Raw genomic sequence first — 19778 nt, 5'->3', positions numbered from 1 at the left:
TTTTTTTTTTTTTTTTTGACAGGCAGAGTGGACAGTGAGAGAGAGAGACAGAGAGAAAGGTCTTCCTTTACCGTTGGTTCACCCTCCAATGGCCGCCGCAGCCGGTGCACCACGCTGATCCGATGGCAGGAGCCAGGTGCTTCTCCTGGTCTCCCATGGGGTGCAGGGCCCAAGCACCTGGGCCATCCTCCACTGCACTCCCTGGCCACAGCAGAGAGCTGGCCTGGAAGAGGGGCAACCGGGACAGAATCCGGCGCCCCGACCGGGACTAGAACCCGGTGTGCCGGCGCTGCTAGGTGGAGGATTAGCCTAGTGAGCCACAGCGCCGGCCTGGGATACGCTCTTAACCACAGGGGCAAAGTCAGGCTCCAGGGCACCCAGCAGGGCACCTTCCACGGTGGGGTGGGCGTCTGTGGGGCCTCTGAAATCCACTCTCCTCGTCCGTCCGCAGAGACGCGTGGTTCCGGTTCCTGGTCGGTGCTGACTGGCGTCGCCCTCTCCAGACCCAGCACCCGCGCTGCCCCCTGCATGGGGGGAGCAGGAGCCTCCCTGAGCCAGCCGCCCCCCACCACAGGACGCTGGACGCTGTGGGGCCTGGGTCCTTCCACAGGAGCTGGAACGGGGCCCGCCGGGGGTCAGGCGAACGGGAGCCACAGGGAAAGCAAGCAAACTGGGCTCCGTGCTTCCCGGCTTCTCCCTGGGGGAGAGCAAGGGCCCTGTCCGGACCCCCGGGCTTGTCTGGCAGCTGTCAGTTATTAGTGTGCACCTGCGAAGCTCTCTGGGCCTCAAGCTCTCTGGGTGCGTGTGGGGCTGACACGTGTGCATGCGTGCAGAGGGACGCACACCGGCGTGTGCCAGCCAGCAGCCAGCTATGCGTGTCCTGCGTGCTGGGTTCCCACTCCGCTTGATGGTCCTTGGCGCTGTTTTCACCTCTTGGTTTGCGGACGCTTGATTGTTCGAGTTCCTTCTCTGTGGTAGTGTGTGTCCAGCCAGGGGCAGAGTCGCCGGATCACTCGGGAATCGGAGGCCATCACAGAGCGGCCACGGTGCGTTACGTGGCCCCCCTGGCCTGCCCGGGAGTTGTGGTCTCCCCGCGTGGCTAGCACGAGCGGTCCTCACGCACGTGACATGGTGTCTCCTCGCGATGCTAGTTTCCGTCCCTGCGTTGGTTTTGTGTCCTGCTTGCAAGGAGCCTACACCCTCCGTTATTATAGAGCTTTTGTTTTATGTTCTTTCACTCGCTGTTACATTTTTCTACTGTGTCCGTTTTCCAACTTCGGTCCGAGCTGCACCTCGCGTGCGTGGTAACACATTCCTTTGTGGAGTTGTGCCCGCGAGCTGCTCATTCAGGGTCAAATACTTCTGTGCTTGTCGTAATTCATAACACGTAGTTTTACTTGATTTTTTTAAATAATTAAGACTTTTTTTGTTTTCATTTTATTTGAAGTCCAGAGAGACAAGACACACACACACACACAGAGATTTTTCCGTCCACTGCTTCACTCCACAAATCTCCCGCAGGAACCAGGAGCTGCACCTGGGTCTCCCATGTGGGTGGCAGGGACCCAAGCACTTGAACCGTTGCCTGCTGCCCTCCCCCCGCCCCCCCCGTGCATTGGAAGCAGCCGGACCGGAACCAGACACTCCGATACGGGATGTACATCGGCGTGAGCCATTGATCCTCTCTCTCTCTCTCTCTCTCTCTCTCTCTCTCTCTCTCTCCTCTCAGATTGATTTGAAAGGCAGAGTAACACAGAGAGAGGGAGGAGGAGGATGGGTGGGAGGGCGAGGGGGAGAGTTCACGCCCCACATACCCACGACAGCTTGGGCTGGGCCAGGCTGAATCCGGGAGCCAGGGACTCCATCCAGGTCTCCCACGGGGGTTGCAGGGACCCAAGGATTTGGGCCATCCTCTTCGGCCTTCCGGGTGCATTAGCAGGGAGCTGGACTGGAAGCACGGAGGAACCGGGCGCTCTGATCCGATATCAGTGTCCAAGCAGTGTCACAACCACGTCACCAAACACCCCCCCACACACACACACACACACTGGATTTTATCTTGAACCTCACGTCCCGCAGCAGCGTTGGTCGCTGGTTCTTCCTCCGGTTCTCACGGCAGAAGTTCCCTCTCCGTTAGTGTTAGTTAGCAATCCAGGGGGTCGTTAGCGCACCTTGCCACGTTTCCCTATGGGAGCGCACTGTTACGCTGCTAACACTTCACATCCATGGATGGCGTCCATCTTAGCTCCCGCGACTTCAAGTGGGTTTGGGAAAAACGCATCAAAACTTCTGTTATCAGAACCCGTTGGGCTTGCTCGGCCAACAGGCAGACACAGACTGTAGTGAGATTTAAAGAATGCCGGGGAAATGGACCTGTCATGATCTGTGACCACTATAAAATTTTGTTTTATTTCTCTTTAGTCACCTGTTCCTCCTGCCCATACTGCATCAGCCACGTTGGCATAGTGAGCTAAGCCTCCGCCTGCGTGCCAGCATCCCATGTGGGCGCCAGTTTGAGCCCTGGCTGCTCCACTTCCCATCCAGCTCCCTGCTGTGACCTGGGAAAGCAGTGGAAGATGGCCCAAGTCCTTGGGCCCCTGCACCCGCGTGGGAGACCTGGAGGACGCTCCTGGCTTCGGATCAGCCCAGCTCTGGCTGTGGCCACTATTCCAGTGGTTGGAAGACCTCTCTCTCTGTCTCTCCCTCTCTCTGTATCTCTCTGCCTTTCAAATAAACAAATAAATCTTAACAAGAAACAAAGAGAAACAGCAGGTGGGCGATCCATCTCCACTGTGCTTTGTAAAGGAGGAACCCGCAGAAATGCCACATTGTTTATTTGGCTGAAAAAGAAATGCTGAGTGTCTGAACACTCACGATGAGAGGGGCAGACATGGCCTGCGCGTAGCTGCTTGCGCAGGGCTCCAGTTGCTAACCTGGTTACGCGTGAGGTGAAGGAGCAGGCGTTTTGCCTCGCGGATAAGATGCCTACATCGTTCCGGGTTGGAGTACGGGAGTTCCATCCCCTGCTCTGGCTCCTGCGTGGGCAGGGCAGGCCGTCTCACAGGATCACCCACAGCTCCCGACTGCAGCCCTCTGCCGGCCCAAAGCCTGGGAGGCCGTGGGAATGGCTCAGGTGCTTGGCTCTGCCGTCTCCAGCGGGGAGGTCTGGCTCCCGACTGCCGCTGAGCTCAGCCTCGGCCGTTGTGGGCATCGGGGGAGACCCAGTGGGATGGCAAAGCTCACTCTGTCCGTCTGTCTCTCTTTGACTCTCAAATAAAAAAGATGTTTTAAAATATTTTTATGCATTTATTTGAGAGGCAGAGTAACAGACAGAGAGAGGTCTTCCATCCGTTGGTTCACTCCTGAAATGGCTGCAGTAGCCAGCGCTGGGCCGATCCGAAGCCAGGAGCCAGGAGCCAGGAGCTTCTTCTGGGTCTCCTATGTGGGTGCAGGGGCCCAAGGACTTGGGCCATCTTCTACTGCTTTCCCAGGCCACAGCAGAGAGCTGGATCAGAAGTGGAGCAGCCGGGACTTGAACCAGCGCCCATGTCAGATGCCGGCACCACAAGCAGAGGCCCAGCCTAATGTGCCACAGCACCAGCCCCATGAATAAAAATTAATTTAAAAAGTTTTTAGCCGGCGCCGCGGCTCAATAGGTAATCCTCCGCCTTGTGGCGCCGGCACACCGGGTTCTAGTCCCGGTCGGGGTGCCGGATTCTGTCCTGGTTGCCCCTCTTCCAGGCCAGCTCTCTGCTGAGGCCAGGGCGTGCAGTGGAGGATGGCCCAAGTGCTTGGGCCCTGCACCCCATGGGAGACCAGGAGAAGCACCTGGCTCCTGCCATCGGATCAGCGCGGTGCGCCGGCCACAGCGCGCTGGCCGCAGTGGCCATTGGAGGGTGAACCAACGGCAAAGGAAGACCTTTCTCTCTGTCTCTCTCTCTCACTGTCCACTCTGCCTGTCAAAAAAAAAAAAAAAGTTTTTAAAGAATCAAAGGTGTAAAACGGACTTCCAGTAAGCAAGTTGTCTTGCTTTAACTACTTGCTTTATACGATATAGTTTTTTCATGAATTAGCCATTTTTAAAATGTATTTATTTTCATTTTCTTTGAAAGAGAAAGAGAAACAGATAGAGAGAGGTCTTCCATCTGCTGATTCAGTCCCTGGATTTCTGCAACGGCCAGCACTGGGCCAGGCCAAAGTCGGGAGCCGGGAACTCCACGCAGGTCCTGGTGCAGAGGGGAAGGTGCAGCCATCAGAGGGCCTGGGTTCAAGTCCTGCCTCTGGCCTCCTGCTGCTGTGCACCCTGGGAGGCAGCAGGCGATGGCCCGGGTACTTGGGCCCCTGCGTCCCAGGCCCCTGGCTGCTGCCTGCCCAGCCTTGGTTGTCGCAGACATTTGAGGAGTGAAGCAGGCAATGGAACAGCTCCCCCCGACTCTGCTTTTCAAATAAATAAATAAATCTTAAAAAAAAAAAAAGGCAAGAAAAGGAACAAGGTTTCTTTGGCTTGGGATTCTCATGGCTGAAGGGTCCCAGCAGCCTGGCCCCAGCGTGCTGGCCTGCCCCCCCTTCCCCCCCACCAGTGGCAGAGAAGCAGGGAGGGAGCTGGCCACACGCAGAGGGCGCTCCTGGTCTTAGAGCAGCTCCCCCTCCCCCACGCCTCCAGATCAGCCGGAGCCCCAGGACCCACTCACCTCCTCCCAGGCCCCCGCCTCCATGCCGCCACCAAGCCTCCGGCACGGGAGCCTTCGGGGACAAACCTTGCACCCACTGCCAGGAGCCAGAGTTTTCCTAAGCAAATCTTCTTCTCTCTCTTTTTTTTTTTAAAGATTTATTTTATTAGAAAGGGAGAGAGAGAGAGAGAGAGAGAGAGAGAGAGAGAGAGAGAGAGATCTTCTATCTGCTGGTTCACTCCCCATATGGCTGCAACAGGTGGGCCAATGTGGAGCCAGGAGCTTCTTCTGGGTCTCCCACGTGGGTACAGGGGCCCAAGCACTTGGTTCATCCTCCACTGCTTTCCCAGGCCACAGCAGAGAGCCAGGCTGGAAATGGAGCAGCCGGGACTCAAACCAGCACCCGGATGCCAGCGTCATAGGCATACACAGATTACAACCAAGTTTCCTTTCAATGCACTGAGATTTACTGTTTGTTTAGCAGGTGGCTGGAAAAGATAGCTACAATGAGCAAGCGAGCGAGCGATAGAGAGAGAGAGAGAGAATTTTAGCGCTCAGAGTCCTAGTGCATGCTTGGGTTGAAAATTTGGGGGTTTTCTTCCATAACTTCGCTCGCGGAAGTCTCACGCCTCTGTAGGACACTGTCACGATACCAGTGCGGGGATCCCCGTGACGGGCGGGGCAGGCGCTTGCCACAGTCCTTAACACGCTGCCTGGGCCGCCTGGAGCCGTCCATACTGAAGTGCCTGGGTTCATGTCCCAGCTCCGCTCCCGATTCGAGCTTCCTGCTGGCACCCACCAGGGGAGGCAGCAGCGATAGCTGAAGTGTCTGGGTCCCTGCCATCCACACGGGGGACCTGGATTGAGTTCCTGGCTTGGCTGTTGTAGGCATTTGAACAGAAAAGCAGTGCATGGAAGATCTCTCTCTGTCGCTGTCTCTGTCTCTATCTACCTTTCAAATAAAATTGGAAAAGTGATGGTGATGAAGACAGTGGCACTGCCTTGGGTTAAATTGCCACGCTGGTCCACGTAGCCTCATCCATCAGGGGACTGTGCCGTGGCTGTGTAGACGCCGTGGCTGTGTAGACGCTGCTGCCTCAGTGGTACATACGGGATTGTGCTGGTGAATGGGCACCCAGCCCAGCCTTGGTTCCCTGTGGTTCTGCCGCCTGTGGCCGTGCGAAGAGCCCATAAACAGAGAGGCTGTTGGGTGCCCTGTGTGGTCAGGAAGGGTCCTCCCAGTCCTTGCTGCCCACACCACCTGAGCTCCTGCCTACTCAATTAAAGTGAGTGACAGCACCTCCCCCCTCCAGGGGGCATGTCTCCCGGTGCTTTTCCTGGACAGGGGCGCGTGGAGAGGGCGTGCCTGGGCCCCAGCCCCATGCTTGCCGCGCACCGGGCACTGACCACACCCAGCTGCACCTGCTCCGCCTGTCCTCTGCCTGTGGCTTCCAGCTGCCGTGCCTCCGTGGCCACTCTACACTGTCCCTTCTGCTGGAGGAACCTGCCGGCTCCCCAGGACTCCCCTCCTGGCCAGTGGCCGCGACACTCCTCTTCCAGCAATGAGCTGGGCCCTGTCAGGACTGGCCTTTGTCTCAGGAGTCCAAGTGTGTTTTCCCCACTTTCTAAACTTGCTGAAGCCAGGGTAGGAAGCCCCGACCCTGTTACTCCCCCACAGCCAGAGACAGTCCCCACCTTTTACCTCCGGGCCATTAAGGTCATTGCATATGCAGCAGAATTTCTCTTTCGTATGAGATACAAGGATTTTTTCTAGTTTACCGTCTATCGTTTTAACTTCTGGTGACATTTGTGTGTGTGTGTTTCTTTATTGTGTTCAGATCTCTGCACAGTTATGTTTTGACCACGTCCTTAAAGAGGCTTTGCCCACGCTTGAACTCTCGCCTCGTTCTCCACGATGTGCCAATTTCATATAGATAACCGGCGCCATTAAGCGTGGATCCTTTAGCTTCCTGCCCGTGGGGACCCTGGGAGGCAGTGAAGATGGCTCAGGTAGTTGGATCCCTGCCACCATGTGAGAGACCCCGATGGGGTTCCAGGTCTTAAGATCTTACGCGTGGTTCCTTTCTTCAAGTGCCCTAACCAGTTTGCAGCACTCACACATCTGGGATGGCCAGGATGCGGCGCCAGCGCGGATGGAAGAGACAGCCCCTGCTTCTGATCGGTCCCAGTGCCCCGGGCTTCCTGGAAGAGGAGGAAGACAGCCAGACGCCAGGAGGAGGCATTTGTCCAACCTGGATCTTTCTCATGCAAAATGCAGGCAGGTTGGTTTCCTAGGCTGCAATGGCAGATTAGCCCCTGGGGTGACCGCTGCACTGTCCTGGACAGTCAGCCAACGGCCTGAGTTCAGTCTGGCCCCTTCTGAGGGCATGGCAGAGAATCCGTCCTTGGCTCACCGGTCGCCGTCTCACCCCAGCGTCTCACCCCAGCGTCTCTTTGCTCTGTCTCTGCGTCCCCGCGTCGTCTTTCCATGAGAACGGCAGCCATGTTGGATTCCCATGCCCTCTGTAAACACACTGTCTCCTCTCCATCTGGGTCTCCCATGTGGGTGATAAAACAATTGTTTGTTAAAGAAAGACCCTGTCTCGGGACCAGTGCTGTGGCGCAGTGGGTTAACGCCCTGGCCTGAAGCGCCGGCATCCCATATGGGCACCAGTTCTAGTCCCAGCTGCTCCACTTGCAATCCAGCTCTCTGCTGTGGCCTGGGAAAGCAGTAGAAGGTGGCCCAAGTCCTTGGGTCCCTGAACCCACGTGTGAGACCCGAAGGAAACTCCTGGCTTCGGACTGCTGTGGCCGGCGCACCGCGCTGATCCGAAGCCAGGAGCCAGGTGCTTCTCCTGGTCTCCCATGGGGTGCAGGGCCCAAGCACTTGGGCCATCCTCCACTGCCCTCCCGGGCCACAGCAGAGAGCTGGCCTGGAAGAGGGGCAACCGGGACAGAATCCGGCGCCCCGACCGGGACTAGAACCCGGTGTGCCGGCGCCGCTAGGCGGAGGATTAGCCCAGTGAGCCGCGGTGCCGGCTGGGAAAGGTCTTAGAGCGCTCCTGCAGGGGGAACGGGAGGGGAACGGCCAGCTGGCGACACAACCACTGCTTTCCCTCTCCCGCGTCCCGGTCTCGGTTTTCTCCCGTTCGCCGAGGTCGGGGGTGTGCGGGCTGACCAGGGCAGCGTGGCATGGGAGCTGACTGTCGGCGTCGCAGCGGCTGGACGACCCCAGCTCCTGCCCTGCGGCTCCCAGCTCCCATCCTGCACACCTGAGACGGGGATGCCGGGGCCCACTGCCCTTCCTCAGCCGAGAAAATGGGACAGCCGAAGGGGGCCCAGAAATGAGGGGCCAGGGCTGAGAGCGTCAGCAGGCACGCTGGGGGAGACGCTGTCTGTAACCTGATTTGGGGATCCACCAGGAGCATCTTGGGGGGCGAGGGGAGGGAGGATGGGAGACTGAAGACCCAGGGTTGCTCCAGGGAAGAACCACGGGCCAGGAGTTTGGGCTTGGCGCCCAGGACCTCTCCACTGTGCCCCCCACAGAGCACCTACCGTGCCTCACACCCTTCCTCCTCGCAGGGTCTCGGGCCGTGTTTGGAGGTGCAGAAGGGGAGGGTCCCCTCAAGACACAGAGACCACGCCTCCCAGAGGAAGGCAGCAGAAACGTCAGAATGAGTGGACCCTGGTGGAGCGCAGGGAAGGCTGCGGGCCAGGACCTGGACTGGACCCAGGCATGTGGGCACTGGGACTGAGAATCAGCACCACGACTGTGCATCAGCACCAGGACTGAGGATCAGCACCACAACCACAGATCAGCATGAGGACTGTGCATCAGCACCATGACTGTGCATCAGCACCAGGACTGTGCATCAGCACCATGACTGTGCATCAGCACCAGGACTGAGGATCAGCACCACAACCACAGATCAGCATGAGGACTGAGGATCAGCACCGGGACTGTGCATCAGCACCAGGACTGTGCATCAGCACCACCGGGACTGTGGATCAGCACCATGACTGTGCATCAGCACCACGACTGTGCATCAGCACCAGGACTGTGCATCACCACCACGACTTTGCATCAGCACCAGGACTGTGCATCAACACCAGGACTGAGAATCAGCACCAGGACTGAAGATCAGCACCGGGACTGAGGATCAGCACCACGACTGTGCATCAGCACCGGGACTGTGCATCAGCACCAGGACTGTGCATCACCACCACGACTTTGCATCAGCACCAGGACTGTGCATCAACACCAGGACTGAAGATCAGCACCGGGACTGAGGATCAGCACCGCGACTGTGTATCAGCACTGGGGCTGGGGAGCCGTGGGCCAGAGGAGCCCCTCAGGCTCGGGCTGCAGTCCTGCCCCGCAGGCCCCGAGCTCGCTCCACCTCCCGTTGCTCCCGCCCTTGTCCCTCTGCTTCCTTTATGAGCCCTCCCAGTGCCCAGGCACTGCCATCCTCCACGGCTTGCCCAGGCCGTCAGCAGGGAGCTGGATCGGAAGTGGAAGAGACGGGACTGGAGCCAGCACGTGGGTGGGATGCCAGGGCTGCCGTTGGCAGTGCAGCCCACTGAGCCACAGCACTGGCCCTACAGGGGCGCTTTTCCTCACCAAACCCCAGCAGCAGATCAAAAGCGAGACTTAAGGCTGAGACGTGGTGCCAGCCCCATTGCCACGAGCAGGTGAACAGGCAAACCAGTTGCCGCGTCTCCATCTAGCAGGGTGCCACTCAGCCTTAAGAAACACAGGCCGCGAGGTGGAGGACGCTCGGGGACGTTGTCCTAAGCAAAATGAGCCCAACACAAAAAATAGGCGCCAGGTGGCTCCACAGGGGGAGAGGCCCTGGATATTATGTCTGTTTCCTGGCGATTTTTAAAAGAAGGGGGAAGCCAGACTCAGACACCCAGGCTACGAGAGCCTGGGAGACCCCCCGTCTGTCTCCAGTGGGAGCCTGTGCCGTTTGGTCTCTCCGCACGGAAGGTGTTTTATTGGCCGGGTACATTGGGGCAGTGACGTCGGTGGGGCGGGGTGACAGATGCACCCCCACCTGTGCTGTGTGGCCTTGAGATTCTTAACTACAATTGAGAAGTGGGCGCTAGGAGAGGCGTTGTAGACACTGCAGGAAGCGTACGTGTGTGTGTGTGTGTGTGTGCAGGGATGGTTTGCTCTGATCCTAGGCCCTCGGAATATCTCTCCAGCTCAGAGATGTCTGAGGGCGGAAGATTCACTTGCCCGAAGTGCTCGGTGCCGGGCGTAACGGCGCTCCAGCGGCACAGCCTCATCAGGTTGAGTGTTTTGAACCAGCTGCCCCCTCTGGCAGGCCGTGCCCCAAGCTCTCTGGTCCATATCCGTCTCGTCCTTGTGAGGTCTCAGCACTTCCTCTTAACCCTGCATCTGCCACGGGAGTGTACAGAGAGAGGAAGAGTCCCCCATGTGTCACGCGGAGACCGGAGAGACCCCGGCACCTGCTGGGGAGAGGGCAGGGGGTCCCCGAGCCCCGGCGCGTACTTGTGGACAACGGTCGGAGGCTGGGTCAGCGGCCAGCGAGAATGGATCTCCAGGACGAGTGTCACATCAATATGGCAGTTACACCATTCTCCCTCCAACCTGTCGCCAGGTCGGAATGGCTGGTGACATCAGAGGCTTCCGCCCTCGCCGATTGGCAGAGCCACACTCCGTGGGCGCTCGGCAGCCGTGGAGGGCAGCATCTTCCGAGAGCTGGGTTCAGCCGGATTCCAGGGGAAGGGTCGGGGGGCCGTGAGAGGCAACAGCACACTTGAGAAAGTCATGGCCGGTTGTGAACCACACGTCCAGGCCGAGGCCCAGAGCCCCCAGCCCAGCTCCTTGGGGTGCCCCCCGGAGGTGGTGTTAGACCATGAGGCCCCAGGACCATCAGGTGAGGCGGGGAGCGAGTGGGAATTGGAGGGGGTTCCCTGGAGGGGAGGGGGGCACAGAAGGCAGGAGAGCCGAGTAGGGTGGAGGGAGAGGAAGAGGAGGCAGGAGGCCGGGGGCGGAGGGGGCGGAGGGGGCGGAGGGGGCACCCACAGCAGAGCAAGGAACGGGGACTGGGGGCTGCGGTCCAAGGCCGAGGCAGGGGCAGGAGTGGGCGGGCAGAGGGCACGTGGCAAGGTGAACGAGGGCGAGAGGCCAGAGGCTGGGGAGGCCGCGACAGTGGCCTCACTCCGGCGCCTGGCTTCTTCACGCAGCCCCATGGGTGGATCCCAGCTCCGGGCCGCAGAGTCCTGCTTGCAACGGAAAGAGAGCGTGGTCGGCAGCCTTCCCGGAGTCGGCTGAGGCGCTGGATTCGGAGGGCGAGCTGATGCCGGTGCTGCAGGGGCGCCTGGCCTCCCTGCTGCTGCCAGGGCCGGCCCCCGGGCCCCCGGAGACCTGGGGCGTGGAGTGGCTCTGTGGGCTCAAGATGAGGCTGAAGAGACGGCGTGCGTCGCCGGTGCTGCCCGAGCACCACGCGGTCTTCGCCAGGCTGCTAGGTAGGGAGGGACCCCTGGGGGCCGTGCAGAGAGAACTCGCAGTAGCCACGCTTTTCCAATAGCGAGGGGAAAAAAAAAAAAAAAGCTGGTATTCCGTGAGCTGACCCTCCCTGGAGGGCCTAGAGCTGGTCCTTGTTGGCCCCGGCTGGGCTCGGGAAGGGGCTGCCCCCAGGGGGAGAACCCCTGGGTCCGGCCAGCCCCTTGGACGCGTATGGGTCTCCTGGACCGGGGATGCCGGGACCACGGGCGCACACTGGGGGGGCCCCCCGCGGGGCCCTCACGCCTGGTGCCTGCGCCCTGAGCCTGCACCCAGCACTCCTCTCGCCTCACCCGGGTTCTCCCAGGTGGAGCATGGCCCCACCACTCCCCAGCACCCGCACCCCGCTTCTCCACCTAACACACCTGCCCTCCCTTCACAGAGGACCCTGTGGTGAAGCGGTTCCTGGCCTGGGACAAAAACCTGAGGGTGTCTGACAAGGTGAGGTGGCTGGGACGGGCGGCCCGGCGTGGGAGGCAGGGCCTTGGACGTCTGCAGCCGGAACCCCCACCTCCCACATCCCCGCCCCTCAGAGCCCACGGCAGCCCCGGCCTCTGCTCAAGGCCCTGGGCCCTGGCCCCCAGCTCTGGGGAAGCCCCAGCCCCAGGTGACCCTGGCGAGCTGGGTGGCAGCCTTGGGTCTCACCTCAGGCCATGACGGTCACTCCCCTCTCTCCCTCTTCCCCTCTCCGGCAGTACCTGCTGGCCATGGTCGTGGCCTACTTCAGCCGGGCCGGCCTCTTCTCCTGGCAGTACCAGCGCCTCCATTTCTTCATCGCTCTGTGAGTAGCCGGCTTCCCCGCCTCTCGGCCTGGCCCGGCCCTGGCCCTCGCGGGCATTCGGGGAGGGGTTGGCGGCAGGTGGATGAGTACTGTCTCTCTGCCTCTCCAGTAAAATGAAAATAAGTAAATTTAAGAAAAAAAATTTAAAAAGCTACAGAGAATAAGAGGAAACACACTGTCCTGGGAGGAGGGAGAGAGAGCACACTCCAGGCCCCCTGTCCCTGGGACCCCGCCCCGCCCCCAACACCAGCCCCACACACACCCCCAAGCACCGCCCCAGGCCCAGGGCCCCTTCCCCACGGCTCAGTCCCTCTCCCTCCAGCCCGGATGTGACCGCGTCTCTCTGCCGCCAAACCTCTGAGCCCCCGGCACCCCCTTCCTCCCTTCAAGGCCAGTCCTGCACGTGTGTGTGTCTGGTTTTCCATCCGGGCCCCTGCACACCTTGGTCCTCAGAGTCAACTCGAACCCCAGAGCCTTCCTGCTGCTGCCAGCTGTGTTCACAGGGCTGGCGGTTTCTTGTCTCCCCACTTGCGGGGCCCCGGTGCTGTTGGGCACGGTGGGAGGCGGCTGCTGGTCACGAGGCCAGCGCCACCTTAAGAAGCTCGGTGCCATCCTCTTCCCCGCCCATGTGAGCCTGAGAGGCGGTCAGGATGGCTTCCGGTTGTCAGTCACCCACGCTGTGGGGTCCGTCCTGTGTGCCAGAGGACTCCGGTGACTGACAGGTGCCTGCTGAGCCAGTGCACTGGGCCGCGCCCAGCCCCGGAGCAGCTGTGGGGCTGCAGAGTGAACCCAGAATAAACCAGGGTCTGCCTCGGCCCAGGATGTGGTGGGGGGAGGCAGGTGTGCACCTTAGCAAGGTGAAGGGGGACGAGGTGCCGAGGGCGTGGCGGGAGCAGCCTCCTCATCACCCCTCGGTCAGGGGCAGCCCCCGCCCTTCAGTGGCCTCCACTGAGAGCTAGGGTTCCTTCCGCAGCTACGTGGCCAGCGACATGGAGGAGGACAACCAGGCCTCCAAGCAGGCCATCTTTGCCTTCCTGTACGGGCAGAGCCGCGCCCAGCGTCCGCTCTTTCATAAACTGCGGCTCCAGTTCATCTGCTCCATGGGCTGGCAGACGAGGGTCACCCGTGAGGAGTGCGAGGAGGTGGGTGCGGGCGTGGCCAGGGCGGGGCCCAGAGCAGAGGGGCGGGGCCGGGCACCGGCAGGGAGGGGACTCTCAGGGGCTCTCTTTCTTTCCAGATCCAGGCCTACGACCCGGAGCTGTGGGTGTGGAGGCGAGATCGCACCCTCATTCCCTAAAGTGCCGCGCCGAGGCCAGAGGCCACTGGGCAGAGGGTAAGTGTGTCTGGGGGCCCTGCGGCTGGCACGGGGCTCTGGGGGCGCCCTCCACCTGGGGGGGAACCTGCCCCCCGGCCCTGTGCTCACTGTGAGAGAAGCCGGCCCTCCCCCCCAAGCCTGGCCACTGCAGAGTGACAGCCGGACAGGGACGCAGCCTTGGTGACACGCGGGAGCAGGGGCGCTGGCTTAGAACCCAAAGCAGCTGGCTCTGGGCGAAGCGGGGAGCCCTTAGCTACACACGTCCAGTTCCCCTCGGAGGTTTTCTTGTTCTCTTTAAAACTCCGGGCCAGCCTCGGGCGCCAAGCACAGAGATTTCGCTGCAACAGCGGGGACATTGTTAGAGGGGGCGGTTTGCACGTCCAGCGCTGGAGGATAGTAACTCCGGAGCCTTCCAACGTGCAGCTGAGCCCTCAGCGGGTGCCCGTCTGGAGCAGTGTCCCTTCCGGCACAACTGTACCTCGGTGACACCCCAGCTTCCTCAGGGGCTGCAAAAAGTCCGTGGCAAAATGCACACGGCGGAGCAAGCTGTGCCCGGGTCTCCGGAAGCGAGGGCTCCCAATAAACGTAGTGAACCGCATCTTTCCGCCAACTTTTCGAAGTGCTCATATGGTCACGGAATTTGCCAGAATGAGGGAAGGTCAGGATAGGAAGTGCGGTGTGGCTGCTCACCCTGACTCACTGGAGTGATCTGTGTGGGCGGGGCGGGGTCAAGCAGAGATGGGCTTTATACCTTGTGTGGTCACCTAAGTTGGGGACCAAGCGGTGCGGCTCAGCTTTCGATGTAGGATTAGGGACCGGGCACCCGGTCTCCTGGTCCGGGACATTGCAAGCCGCCTCGGGCCCTAGCTCTGCCGCGGGGCCTGCTGGGCCTGGCCTGGGGCACGGTCAGAGATGGCTGGGGTCGGGGGCGAGGACGGCTCCCGAACAGGTTTCGAAGGAAGGGCCAGGTGAGTGTGAGTCACGTCCAGCCTCGTCTCTGCTTCCAGACCCGAGGGCCTCGGGGAGGCGGTCACTCAGCAAGAAGCAAGACACCAACGACATCGTGGGAGAGGAAGACAGGAGGCTGCTGTGCAGACGTCCTGAGAAACCCAGACTCTTCTAGGAGTCGGACTTACCACGAGCTGCTCCTGGGGGCACTGGGCACTCCCGGGGGTCTGTGGGACAGTGAGAAGCCAGGGTTTTCCATCCAGCTCCCTCCTGCCTGAGACACCCCCTCCACTTCCCCGTTGCTGAGTTCAGATCTCCCTGAGGTAGCAGCCCGAGGCCCTGTTTCATTTGTTTTTCTAATTATTTGAGATCGCCACAGGCTAAAGCCACTTGATGGCAGACCATGTGGGCTCATATTGGAAGATAATTACATTTAAAATATTAAATTAGAGCCATAAGATTGTAATAGAGTGCTTAATAAGAGTCTATACATTGTATTTATTTTTAAAACGTTGGCCATAGAGTTATTATAAACTTTATATTGTTAGTAGCTTTGAAGTAGTCATAGTTCTGAAGACATACTGCCCCTATACGGTTTTCTGATGCTGTTATAACTTATAATTACATAAATATAATTTTTGTTCATTTTAAGAGTTTTTTTTTAATCTTTTATACCTACAGAATCTACCTATAGCTCAATAATAATGCAGCCAAAGTTTTGAATGATTTTTTTAGTGGAGATGTAGTCTTTGTTATTGAATTGTAAGAATTCGGTTGTCATATTTAACTCGCCTTGTAACCTGAAAGAGGACGTGGGTTACAAATTTTGAGGAGGAAGGCACAGTGTATCTCTTGGGGAAAATGTAATAAAAACGGAGTCTTCCTCACGGCGTGTGTGACCATTTTCATCCCGATCACTTGTCTGCTGTCAGATTATCTTTTTCTTTAAAAAAAAAAAAAACGATTATTTATTTGAGAGGTAGAGTCACAGAGAGAGACAGACAGAGAGAGAGGGAGGGGGTCTTCTGTCCATCCTCTGGTTCACTCCCCAAATGGCCACAACAGCTGGAGCTGAGCCGATCCGGAGCCAGGAGCCAGGAGCTTCTCCCTGGATCTCCCAGGCCATAGCAGAGAGCTGGATCGGAAGTGGAGCGGCCGGGACTCAAACCGCTGCCCAAATGGGATGCTGACGGCCACAGGCAGAGCCGGCCCCTGCCAGACGGTCTTGATGCCTATTGAGGTTGTGGTTCTCGGACCACATTGATTCACTCCGAGGAATAACTCTGAGTTGTTTTTCATGCAGAAAAAGTGGTAGAAGAGGGGGCACAGCCTATGCTACGTTCTTAAAGAAAGAAAGCAGGGGGAGAGGTTGAGGAGGGAAAACCGCACGAGGGCTTAGAGAACCGAAGTGCTCTGGATAAAGCCAAGGTGGCTGGGCGGGAGGTGGATTCCTAGGTGCGGTCCAAGGGCCAGGGCGTGGTCCCACAGGCCGACTGATGTTCGAATCCCAAAGGCCTTTCCACGATCCGGGACTCCAGCTTTGTAAAGTAGAAGGAGAATTGACAACGCGTGGTGAAACAGGAGCCAGGGTGCTGGAGCGGTCTCTGGGCAAAACGAGACAACAGGAGGAGCTGAGGCTGCGTGGCGTGGATGCTGAATTCCTGGAGCAAAGGATCTTGGGAGAATCAGAGAAGTGGGGAGGGGGGAGCAGCGAGAAGCAAAGCATCAGCCAGAAGCAAACAGAACTAAAGAGGGGCAAACAACGGGGCCGTGGGCTCACTGATGAGATACGGCTGGGCGAGGGAGAAGAGTGAGAGCCAGGGTCAAGGGCTGGGACAGGCGGCCCAGCGGAGCAACGGGCAGAAGCCAACCAGCCCCGGTGCTGTGCTGGTTTGAGTCCTAACTGCTCTGCTTCCAACCTAGCTTCCTGCGAACGCACCAGACAGATACCCGAGAGCCCGCCCACCCGCCTGGGCGACCTGGATGGAATTCTAGAATCCTGGCTTTGGCCTGGGCCAACCCTGGCTGTTGCAACCATCTGGGGAGTGAAGGATAGAAGATCTCTCTTGTTCTACCTTTTATATAAATAAATCTAAAAAAAAAAAAAAAAAAAAAAGCAGGGAGGCGGGCAGGGGACAAGCTCTGCAATATGGTTCTGCCGCCAGCCATCCGGAGTTAGGTCACGTGTCCCGGACGATGGCCACAGGCCCCCCCTAGGTGGCGGTCAGATGCCAACGGCAGGTGCAGGCTCCCAGGTGGCAGGTTCCTGATCCACCGCCTCCAAAGGGGGCGCCCCACCCCCCCTCAGGTTTGCGGATTCTGTAGAACAACTCGCACGGCACCTAACACGGCCATTGTATCCTAGCAGAAGAGGACATGGGTCAGGCCCAGCCCAAGGAAGACACAGTCCAGCGTGGAGTTCCTGTGTCCTGGGGACGCTCGGCCAGGGTCAGATTCCTTTTATCAGGGTTCCATGATGATGCAGCCATTGCCCACGAACTTGAACTCAGTCTCTGGCCCTACCCATTCCCGGATCGCGTTTGGGCTGTCACCGTCTAGCCACGCGGCTGCTCTTTCTATTGGGGCTGGCCTCCCCGCCGGGTCCCCTGGTTCCTCCCCTGCAGGAACCAGAAATGACATCTAGCCCAACCCGGGGCCCGGGAGCAGCCTGTGATGGGAAGCGTCTGGCCGGGAGGGCGCAGCTCTGACCCAGGGAGAGCAGTGGATGAGTGGAAGAGCTGCCGACGACAGACCCAGAGGAGCCACAGGGCTGCCGGGGCCCCGAGCATCCACGCGGAAGGCCGGCTGGGGTGTGGACGTGGTTTGAGTGCGTCACCCCCGGGGGTTCCCAGGCTTGGTCCCCAGCGTGGCCGTGTTGGGTGATGGAAGTTTGGGAGGGGGAACCCCTGCGGAGGGTCGCTGGTCTCCAGGGGTGAGCGGCTCTCGGGGTTCCTAGAGAGCAAGGCTGTCCCGGGGCTGGCGCCTTCAGCACGAGGCTGGCTTCCTTCCCACTTCTCTGCAGTGTCCCACCCAACCACGACAAAACCACCAGGGCCACGCTTTTGGATCTCCAGAAATGGGGGCTAAATAAACCCCTTTTCCTTTTCTCGAAGGTTTATTTGTTTGAAAAGCAGAACGAGAGAGAGAGAGAGGGAGAGACAGAGAGAGAAGAGGATCTTCCATCCGCTGGTTTGCCCCCCAGATGACTGCCACAGCCAGTCTGAGTCAGGCCACAGACGGGGGCCGGGAGCTTCATCCCCGGCTCCCATGTTGGCGGGAGGGGCTGGGTATGTGGGCCACTCTGCCGCCTTCCCAGACACGTTAGCTGGGTCAGCCGGGACTCCAACTGGTGCTCCTGTGCAGGACGCCGTCCTCACACCACGGCCTCGTCCTCTGCCCCACAACACTGGCCCTGTTTCCTCCCTCTCTCCCTTCCCCTCTCGCTCCTCCTCTTCCTCTCCTCCCCTTCCCCTCCCCCTCCAATATCTGGCTCCCTCCTGGCATAGGAACACAGACTAAGGTGCTGTGGCGTAGCAGGTGGGGCCTCTGCCTGCAGTGTTGGCATCCCATATGTGCACCGGTTCAAGTCCCGTCTGCTCCACTTCCAATCCAGCTCTCTGCTGTGGCCTGGGAAAGCAGTAGAGGATGGCCCAAGTCCTCAGGCCCCTGCACCCATGTGGGAGACCCAGAAGAAGCTCCTGGCTCCTGGCTTTGGATCACCACAGCTCTGGCCATTGCAGCCATCTGGGGAGTGAACCAGTGGATGGAAGACCTCTCTCTCTCTCTCTCTCTCTCTCTCTCTCTCTCTCTCTGTATCTCTGACTTTCAAGTAAATAAATAAATCTTAAAAAAAAAGGGCACAGCATCAGCACTGGGAAGCAGGATGAAGGGGAGGGACTGAGAGCGCACAGGGATTAGGAACCAGCTAGAAATGGACAGTGGGCAAGGCTTGCAAACAACTCAAGGGCACCTGGGAAGCTCTGGGTCTCACAGGGCAGGTGGGGGGAAGAAGGGCAGCTGAGGGGAGGAAGAGATGAATGGGAAGGGTCAGCCCGGACCCAGGACGCAGGCAACAGCAGGCGAGGAAGCAGGCGGCCAGGCCACAGGCACAGGGGAGAGTGGGGAGAGAAGGCGAGAAGCCTGGGCTGAGGACTGGCCCAGCCGAGGAGTAGGTGATGAAGCTACCGGAGCCGGGAGGAAGAGACTGGTCAGCTGAAAAAGGGAGGGATGCCAGGGCCACGGAGGCCATTGGAGTCCACTGGAGGCCACAGGAGGGTCACAGGCAGCCATGGAGGCCACTGGAGGCCATGGGAGGGTCACAAGTGGCTACAGAGGCCACTGGAGGTCACTGGGGGCCATGGGAGGGTCACAGGCGGCCATGGAGGGCACTGGAGTCCACTGGAGGCCATGGGAGGGTCACAGGCAGCCATGGAGGCCACTAGAGGCCATGGGAGGGTCACAGGCAGCCATGGAGGCCACTGGAGTCCACTGGAGGCCATGGGAGGGTCACAGGTGGCTACGGAGGCCACTGGAGGTCACTGGGGGCCATGGGAGGGTCACAGGTGGCCATGGAGTCCACTTGGGGCCTTGGGAGGGTCACAGGTGGACATGGAGTCCACTGGAGTCCACTGGAGGCCATGGGAGGGTCACAGGCAGCCATGGAGGCCACTGGAGGCCATGGGAGGGTCACATGCAGCCATGGAGGGCACTGGAGTCCACTGGAGGCCATGGGAGGGTCACAGGCTGCCATGGAGTCCACTGGAGGCCACTGGGGGCCATGGGAGGGTCACAGGTGGACATGGAGGCCACGGGAGGGTCACAGGTGGCCATGGAGTCCACTGGAGGCCACTGGGGGCCATGGGAGGGTCACAGGCAGCCATGGAGGCCACTAGAAACCACAGGAGATGCTGGAGTCCAGTGAAGGCCATGGGGAGACCATGGGAGGGTCACAGGCAGCCATGGAGGCCACTAGAAACTACCAGAGGCATTGGAGTCTATGGGAGGCCACTGAGAAACCATAGGGATGTCACAGAAGGCCACGGAGGCCACTGGAGGCCGTAGTGGAGACCATGGTAGTCCACTTGAGTCTACAGGTGACACTGGAATCCATGGCACATGGGAGGCCACAGAGGCCACTGGAGGCCATGGGGGAGACCATGGGAGGGTCACAGGAGGCCATAGAGGCCATGGAGGCCACTAGAAACCACAGGAGGCACTGGAGTCCATGGGAGGCCATGGGAGGGTCACAGGTGGCCATAGAGGCCACTGGAGGCCACTAGAAACCACGGGAGGCACTGGAGGCCACGGCACATGGGAGGCCACGGAGGCCACGGAAGCCCCGTGGTTTATTTGGCTATGCGCTCACAGGAAATCGCTGTGGCAGAGCACGGCGCTTCCGTGCACCCCAGACCCAGTTCCCCCATGACGACGTCGTCCCCAGCTGTAGCCACATTCAGCCAGGAACTTGACGCAGACACCATGTATGTAGGGGTCTCCATTTTTAGATTTTTGTAAACATCACTGGGTCAA

General features: G+C 59.6%; 1 protein-coding gene across 2 annotated transcripts; it reads left to right on the top strand.

The window, feature by feature from the left end:
• The first annotated feature begins 10323 nt into the window (after positions 1-10323).
• On the top strand, positions 10324-15210 carry LOC100343361 (speedy protein E4). Of its 2 annotated transcripts, none has more exons than XM_002723093.5 (7): positions 10324-10576; positions 10887-11168; positions 11588-11646; positions 11901-11986; positions 12960-13128; positions 13224-13319; positions 14309-15210. In XM_002723093.5, the coding sequence occupies exons 1-6, from the start codon at positions 10468-10470 to the stop codon at positions 13281-13283; spliced, it is 765 nt and encodes a 254-aa protein (XP_002723139.2). In that variant the 5' UTR covers positions 10324-10467; the 3' UTR covers positions 13284-13319; positions 14309-15210. The 2 variants fall into 2 exon arrangements, with proteins under 2 accessions (XP_002723139.2, XP_051695019.2); XM_051839059.2 differs by lacking the exon at positions 14309-15210 and adding an exon at positions 13613-14274.
• Positions 15211-19778: the final 4568 nt, after the last annotated feature.

This window comes from Oryctolagus cuniculus, chromosome 19 (assembly GCF_964237555.1).
Source record: "Oryctolagus cuniculus chromosome 19, mOryCun1.1, whole genome shotgun sequence".
Taxonomy (NCBI): domain Eukaryota; kingdom Metazoa; phylum Chordata; class Mammalia; order Lagomorpha; family Leporidae; genus Oryctolagus; species Oryctolagus cuniculus.
Note: the sequence above shows the minus strand (reverse complement) of the source record. Positions and strands in the feature narration are given on the sequence as shown.